We start from the raw sequence: 8,729 nt of genomic DNA on the forward strand, positions 1-8,729 counted from the left end.
TCAACTGGGTGCTGGCAGGCCTAAGGGTCTCTTTCAGCTGGCTGATAGAAGGCCTGAGGGTCTGTTTCAGCTGGGTGATGGAAGGCCTGAGGGTCTGTTTCAGCTGGATGCTGGCAGGCCTGAGGGTCTGTTTCAGCTGGATGCTGGCAGGCCTGAGGGTCTCTTTCAGCTGGTTGCTGGCAGGCCTGAGGGTCTCTTTCAGCTGGGTGATGGCAGGCCTGAGGGTCTGTTTCAGCTGGATGACGGCAGGCCTGAGGGTCTCTTTCAGCTGGATGATGGCAAGCCTGAGGGTCTGTTTCAGCTGGATGATGGCAGGCCTGAGGGTCTCTTTCAGCTGGATGATGGCAGCCCTGAGGGTCTGTTTCAGCTGGATGATGGCAGGCCTGAGGGTCCCTTTCAGCTGGGTGCTGGCAGGCCTGAGGGTCTGTTTCAGCTGGATGCTGGCAGGCCTGAGGGTCTCTTTCAGCTGGATGATGGCAAGCCTGAGGGTCAGTTTCAGCTGGATGATGGAAGGCCTGAGGATCTCTTTCAGCTGGATGCTGGCAGGTCTGAGGGTCTCTTTCAGCTGGATGATGGCAGGTCTGAGGGTCTCTTTTAACTGGGTGCTGGCAGGCCTAAGGGTCTCTTTCAGCTGGATGATGGAAGGCCTGAGGGTCTGTTTCAGCTGGATGCTGGCAGGCCTGAGGGTCTGTTTCAGCTGGATGCTGGCAGGCCTGAGGGTCTCTTTCAGCTGGATGATGGCAGGTCTGAGGGTCTCTTTCAGCTGGGTGATGGCAGGCCTGAGGGTCTCTTTCAGCTGGATGATGGCAGGTCTGAGGGTCTCTTTTAACTGGGTGCTGGCAGGCCTAAGGGTCTCTTTCAGCTGGCTGATAGAAGGCCTGAGGGTCTCTTTCAGCTGGGTGATGGCAGGCCTGAGGGTCTGTTTCATCTGGATGATGGCAAGCCTGAGGGTCTGTTTCAGCTGGATGATGGCAGGCCTGAGGGTCTGTTTCATCTGGATGATGGCAGGCCTGAGGGTCTCTTTCAGCTGGGTGATGGCAGGCCTGAGGGTCTGTTTCATCTGGATGACGGCAGGCCTGAGGGTCTCTTTCAGCTGGGTGATGGCAGGCCTGAGGGTCTGTTTCATCTGGATGATGGCAGGCCTGAGGGTCTCTTTCAGCTGGGTGATGGCAGGCCTGAGGGTCTGTTTCAGCTGGATGATGGCAGGCCTGAGGGTCTCTTTCAGCTGGATGATGGCAGGCCTGAGGGTCTCTTTCAGCTGGATGATGGCAGGCCTGAGAGTCTGTTTCAGCTGGATGATGGAAGGCCTGAGGGTCTCTTTCAGCTGGATGATGGCAGGCCTGAGGGTCTCTTTCAGCTGGATGATGGCAGGCCTGAGGATCTCTTTCAACTGGATGATGGAAGGCCTGAGGGTCCCTTTCAGCTGGATGCAGGCAGGCCTGAGGGTCTGTTTCAGCTGGATCATGGAAGGCCTGAGGGTCTGTTTCAGCTGGATGCTGGCAGGCCTGAGGGTCCCTTTCAGCTGGATGATGGAAGGCCTGAGGGTCTGTTTCAGCTGGATGATGGAAGGCCTGAGGGTCTGTTTCAGCTGGATGCTGGCAGGCCTGAGGGTCCCTTTCAGCTGGATGATGGAAGGCCTGAGGGTCTGTTTCAGCTAGATGCTGCCAGGCCTGAGGGTCCCTTTCAGCTGGATGCTGGCAGGCCTGAGGGTCTCTTTCAGCTGGGTGCTGGCAGGCCTGAGGGTCTCTTTCAGCTGGGTGCTGGCAGGCCTGAGGGTCTGTTTCAGCTGGATGATGGCAGGCCTGAGGGTCTGTTTCAGCTGGACGATGGCAGGCCTGAGGGTCTGTTTCAGCTAGGTGTTGGAAGGCCTGAGTGTCTGTTTCAGCTGGATGATGGAAGGCCTGAGGGTCTCTTTCAGCTGGATGATGGAAGGCCTGAGGGTCTCTTTCAGTTGGATGATGGCAGGCCTGAGGGTCTGTTTCAGCTGGATGCTGGCAGGCCTGAGGGTCTGTTTCATCTGGGTGCTGGCAGGCCTGAGGGTCTGTTTCATCTGGGTGCTGGCAGGCCTGAGGGTCTGTTTCATCTGGGTGCTGGCAGGCCTGAGGGTCTGTTTCATCTGGGTGCTGGCAGGCCTGAGGGTCTGTTTCAGCTGGATGATAGCAGGCCTGAGGGTCTGTTTCATCTGGGTGCTGGCAGGCCTGAGGGTCTCTTTCAGCTTGATGATGGCATGCCTTAGTGTCTGTTTCAGCTGGGTGCTGGCAGGCCTGAGGGTCTCTTTCAGCTGGATGATGTCAGGCCTGAGGGTCTGTTTCAGCTGGATGATGTCAGGCCTGAGGGTCTGTTTCAGCTGGCTGATAGAAGGCCTGAGGGTCTGTTTCAGCTGGGTGCTGGCAGGCCTGAGGGTCTCTTTCACCTGGGTGCTGGCAGGCCTGAGGGTCTCTTTCAGCTGGGTGCTGGCAGGCCTGAGGGTCTCTTTCAGCTGGATGATGGCAGGCCTGAGGGTCTGTTTCAGCTAGGTGTTGGAAGGCCTGAGTGTCTGTTTCAGCTGGATGATGGAAGGCCTGAGGGTCTCTTTCAGCTGGCCGATAGAAGGCCTGAGGGTCTCTTTCAGCTGGCTGATAGAAGGCCTGAGGGTCTGTTTCAGCTGGGTGCTGGCAGGCCTGAGGGTCTCTTTCAGCTGGTTACTGGCAGGCCTGAGGGTCTCTTTCAGCTGGGTGCTGGCTGGCCTGAGGGTCTCTTTCAGCTGGGTGCTGGCAGGCCTGAGGGTCTCTTTCAGCTGGATGATGGCAGGCCTGAGAGTCTGTTTCAGCTGGGTGCTGGCAGGCCTGAGGGTCTGTTTCAGCTGGATGATGGAAGGCCTGAGGGTCTGTTTCAGCTGGATGATGGAAGGCCTGAGGGTCTGTTTCAGCTGGATGATGGCAGGTCTGAGGGTCTCTTTCAGCTGGATGCGAGCAGGCCTTAGGGTCTCTTTCAGCTGGATGATGGAAGGCCTGAGGGTCTCTTTCAGTCGGATGATGGCAGGCCTGAGGGTCTGTTTCAGCTGGATGATAGCAGGCCTGAGGTTCTGTTTCAGCTGGGTGATGGCAGGCCTGAGGGTCTGTTTCATCTGGGTGCTGGCAGGCCTGAGGGTCTGTTTCAGCTGGATGATAGCAGGCCTGAGGGTCTGTTTCAGCTGGGTGCTGGCAGGCCTGAGGGTCTCTTTCAGCTGGATGATGGCAGGCCTTGGGGTCTGTTTCAGCTGGGTGATGGCAGGCCTGAGGGTCTGTTTCATCTGGGTGCTGGCAGGCCTGAGGGTCTATTTCAGCTGGATGATAGCAGGCCTGAGGGTCTGTTTCAGCTGGGTGATGGCAGGCCTGAGGGTCTGTTTCAGCTGGATGATGGCAGGCCTGAGGGTCTGTTTCAGCTGGGTGATGGCAGGGGGCATCAATTTCTTCAGCATCAGGTGACGACGCGGCCTGCAACTGAAAGGCCGCCTTCGTGCGATGAGTGACAGGTCACCCCTGCCGTCTGTTAATTGGCCAGCCAGCGCAAAATTGCTATGGAAACAGGAGCGGGAGCGGAAGGGCCTTCGCCACCTGCTTCTACTTCTGCCTTCTTTTTCTTGTCAGCTCCTGTAAAATCCCGGCCATGGTCTCTGCTTTAACTACTAACTACTAACTCCAGTAGTGCATCCCACAGCTTCACAACTCTCTACAGAAAGAGATTCTCCTGCTCTATGTTCTTAATCTTTCACCTTTCTTGCACCTATGTCCCCTATATTGCATCAACCACTGGAAACCACCTGTTTAAATCTACTCTGTTTAATCCTTTCATAATTTTAGGCCCCTCTGACAAATCAACTCTTAACCTCCTCTGATCTAATTAAACCAGTCCCAGTTTTTCAATTCTTTCTTTGCATTTGTATCTTCTCTTACCATTCAGCATCCTAGTGAATTTTCACTGTACCCTCCCTATTGCCTCAACATCCTTCCGACTATACTGCACAGTTAATTTGTGTGCTAGCTGTAATGTACACAGGAAATAAACATCCTATAAGCCAGCTGACATCAACATTCAGTTTTTTCATAAAGTAGGGACATAAGGCCAATGTTATGTTTTAACTATTCAGTGATGGTAATAACATTTCTTTTAAAAGTGTGAAAAAGGGTATTCCTGAGTTATGTATTTTGCTGTTCAATTCTGATAGCTGACCGCAAATTATATCAACAGCGATACTTCTAGAAAGCCAAAACAGTAGCTGAGCTCCACATGTCAATATGTGGACTACTGATGCAATTATCATCTTTAAACATGAGCTTCGATTTTTAACTGAACAGAATATTTCTGAATGAAGGATAACATAGAAATGACATACAGTATTTGGCTCTTACAGCTTCCAACAGAAGGGTGTTACTGGGGAGTGGATGACACAATGAGTTAGCATAAAATGGGGTTCTGACAGACTCTCAAGTCAGTGTATACAGTTGGGCCCACAGCACAAACAAGTCCCTATTAGTAAATTGGCAATCTCACTTGAGATGCTACAATAATGGTTAGTGCGAGAAAGGGAAATGTCACAAAGGAGAAGTGCAGGACACTGGCCTCAGACTGGGTTTCAGGCGTATTGGGCGAATTTTATGAACCAGTGTTCTCGGCGCAGATCTTTGACACAAGTGCGTGTTGGGAATTTGGACCTCAAGGTCAGCGTGTCTCATATGATTTTCTTTCTATTTGATTCAGACAAATTGCTGCGGACTCTGGATGGAAACTCGTAATTCCATCCATTTTCTTTTCCTTTGTGAAAATAAAGGCTTTGCGTTCAGCCTGGCCTGAAATGTATTTGGAGGTGGGCCGTAAAAGGATATGCCTGGATAAATAATGCTTTTGAGTTCACTTTGTGAAATTATTTCACTATGTATGCCGATCTGTGGAGCTTCACATCATAGCAAAGTTGGCATCTTACAATAGATTTCCATCCAATTTGTCTTCAGGTGTTGCAGAAAACAATTAACAATCCCATAAATTATAGATTTCAGGTTCAATGAGAAGGTTCAATACAACTTCTGTGGAACTTTGCTGTCTTTGCTTGGGAAATATATTCAACCATCCTGCAGCAGCAGTTTGAGGCAGAGTGCTCCGCAATAACTGTATTGAGTCAAGAGACTGATTTACATTTGATTTTTATCACTTTTGTAAGTTTCTTACTGACTTTCTTTTTTCCACAATTAATATCTTCTTCAACCAAGTGAATAGCCTGGAGACCAGCTATCAAGCCTTCACGATTGCCACAAAAATGCCATGAGTGATGCAGCCCATTTTTCATCTCGTTCTGTGAAGAAGGCCTAGTTTCTTATAGTATCATAGAAAACCTACGGCACAAAAAGAGGCCACTTGGCCCATCCGTGTCTGCGTCTGCCGAAAAACGAGCCACCCAGCCTAATCCCACCTTCCAGCATTTGGTCCGTAGCCCTGCAGGTTACGGCACTTAAAGTGCCTATCCAGACACCTTTTAAATGAGTTGAGGGTTTCTGCCTCTACGACCCTTTCAGGCAGTGAGTTCCAAACCCCCATCATCCTCTGAGTGAAATATGTTTCCTCATCTCCCCTCTAATCTTTCTACCAAACACTTTAAACCTATGCCCTCTAGTCACTGACCTCTCCACTTATGCAAATAGGCCCTTCACATCCACTCTATCCAGACCCCTCAAAATTTTGTACATTTCAATCAAATCTCCCCTCAGCCTTCTCTGTTCCAAGGAGAACAACCCCAGCCTATACAGTCTTTCCTCATAGCTGCATTTTTTTCCAGTTCCCACAACATCCTTGTAAATCTCCTCTGTACCCTCTCTAGTGCAATTTCATCCTTTCTGTAATGGGGTGACCAGAACTGCACACAGTACTCAAGTTATGGCCTAACCAATAAGCTATACAGTTTATTCTTCATTGCATTTGCTCAGTATAGTGCAGTTGATATTGAAAAACTTACTGAATGGAACATTTCAGACCTGTCAGAAAGAAAGTTTTGCATTTATATAGAGACTTCCATGACTTCAAGATGTTGCAAAGTACTTTGTTGCCAATTATTTAGTTTTGAAATGCAGTCGCATTCTTATATAGGCAAACATGGTAGTCGATCTTTGCACAGCAAGATCCTGCAAATGACAAATGAGATAAAAGATCAGTTAATCTGTATTTGCGTTTGGTTGAAGGACGGATGTTGGCTAGGGCTCTAGGGGAATTCACTGCACATGCTTCAAAAAAGTGCCATGTGATCTTTTACGTATATCCGGTTCTGTATCTGCCCATTCCATGGCACAGAAAGTGGAATTCCTCCATGCTGCCTTTATTTAGATTTAATTTTAGCCTTGCTCAGATTCGATTGCACATTACAGTGCCAGGTTGAATTATATCATAATTCTTTTGTACCAAAACACAAACAAGATACACGCAATGCTGTCATAGAAATAAGAAGTATGTGAAATCAGGATCAATATTTCACTGCATGTCAGAAATATGGTCAGAAACATCTATAGCACAATGAAATGGTTCTGTATATATTGCCCCAATGCCTTAATCACTATGCTATATATTCCCAGAAGCCAAATTTAAACCCAGAGTTTGGCTTATCTCGTGTCTTGCCTGAGGCAGATATTTGATTTTGAATCTCTTGCTTTCAACAGGACTTCCTTGTAAATTAGCTCTTGGCACAATGATTTTTTTTAACTATCTATCACAGCATATTAAAACACAGTACATTCAACCTCTTATGATCATATGTGAATTCTGTTTGGCAATGACCAGTTCCTCAAAATAGAACAGTCAAAACTGTCTCAGGGCAAAAGCAATATAATTCTACACACACAACTTTGAATAATTTAAATTTCATCTATGTGGTAGACAGATGCTGAATAAATTGTGACCCTGTGGAGGACGCAGTGAAACTCACCTTATTACTTGCATGCATAAATGTGAGAAACCTATCTACTTGACTATATAATAAAATGTATCAGCATAGCTCCTGTAGTGTGTTGAAATTGCAATTGTATTGTGCTTTTGTACACTTGGGGCTGCTGTAGAACACATATGCTAGCAAAGGGAAAATGAAAGTAAAACAGAATAAAGAAGCCTTTGTGTTCAACAGTCTGCAGTCTCTGTTTCTCTGTCTTTGCCTCATACCTTATACTAAACTCGGCTAAACCTCACTCTAGTCCTGAGGACGTCACAATGACAATGAGGTAAACAACAAAGGATGGTGAAAAACTGGAAACATTGCTTTCGGGTATGACATTTTTGGAAGGTTTTTGTCTACTTTTACAGACAGCATTTTAAGTTGCAGACTGTGTTAGAGTGATGCACAGGACGTTTGTTCAGTGTATACTCACACACTGATCTCTCCAAAATAACCATCCAATCCAAAAAAATGTAATCTCGGATCATTGTAGAGAAGTTTCCTCTGAAAGGAACGCGATCCCAGATCCTTTATCACTGCTTTGCTGACCAGTATGACATTTTCTATGCCCAACCTACCACCTTTTGATGTGCGTTCACAGCCATCATCTGTATCCCCACATTGGCAAAAGTGGCTGCGACATTTTGAAGGCTCGATGGCAGGTTTTGCAATCACAGATGAGATGAGGAAAAAGGCCTTGCTTCTACACTGTGAAGGTGAAGAATTAAAAGATATCTTTGAGACATTTATGCCTGAGCAAAATGACTACAACTCAGCAAAAGATGCGCTGACAACCTATTTTACACCTGAGCATCACCATTTATGAAACCATTGTCTTCCAATACACTAAGCAAGAAGCAAATGAGATAATTGACTAATATTGTGTCTGCGTGGGTTTCCTCCGGGTGCTCCGGTTTCCTCCCACAAGCCAAAAGACTTGCAGGTTGGTAGGCAAATTGGCCATTATAAATTGCCCCTAGTATAGGTAGGTGGTAGGGAAATATTGGGACAGGTGGGGATGTGGTAGGAATATGGGATTAGTGTAGGATTAGTATAAATGGGTGGTTGATGGTCGGCACAGACTCGGTGGGCCGAAGGGCCTGTTTCAGTGCTGTATCTCTAAACTAAACTAAACTAAACATTGCATGCGAGTGAGGCAACTAGCAACCAAATGTTACTTCGGTGATGTTGAACATGTCAAATGTGAAATCAAAACACAAATAGTTGAAGGCTGTCTCTCTGGTCAACTACGCCGAAAAGCACTTGAGAAAAACAGAAAGCTATCAGAGTTGCTGGCGTTAGCAAGATCACTATTGCTCTCAGACTTCAAAGCTACTGAAGTTGAGGCTGCTAACGGTAACTACCATACTCCAAGTTCAATTCCTGTGAACACTGTTCATTGCTCATGTGCCAGGAAACCACCTGCAAAGCAACAACAGCCATCTCACAAACAGAGCTATGACTTATCCAAATAATGTTTCCACTATGGCTGTGCTTACCCACACCAAACAGTGTCCTGCTACTGGTAAATAATGTAAAGCCTGTGGAAAACCCAACCACTTTCCTCATGTTTGTCGCTCATCAGCAAAATCAACTACTAAGACCAATATTAACAGAAAGGTGCCATATATGTGCACCACAGCAAAAAGGTGAGGGAATGTAGCCAAAATAGAGGTGGATGACGCTAAATATACTTTTGAGCTCTCTCTCAGACACAGCAAACAGCCACATGTGACAGTGACCATTGGCTGCTTGGACGTAGATGCTTTCATCGACACAACAGCATCAATCAATGTCATGG

The 8,729-nt window shown here is 47.5% G+C and overlaps 1 protein-coding gene across 1 annotated transcript; it reads right to left on the minus strand.

Annotated features, from left to right (window-relative positions):
• Positions 1-2,512: 2,512 nt before the first annotated feature.
• Positions 2,513-3,106, minus strand: LOC137380669 (apolipoprotein A-I-like). Its single transcript, XM_068052889.1, has one exon. The coding sequence runs from the start codon at positions 3,104-3,106 to the stop codon at positions 2,513-2,515; it is 594 nt and encodes a 197-aa protein (XP_067908990.1).
• Positions 3,107-8,729: the final 5,623 nt, after the last annotated feature.

The sequence above is a fragment of the Heterodontus francisci genome, chromosome 2 (genome assembly GCF_036365525.1).
Source record: "Heterodontus francisci isolate sHetFra1 chromosome 2, sHetFra1.hap1, whole genome shotgun sequence".
In the NCBI taxonomy this organism is placed as follows: Eukaryota; Metazoa; Chordata; class Chondrichthyes; order Heterodontiformes; family Heterodontidae; genus Heterodontus; species Heterodontus francisci.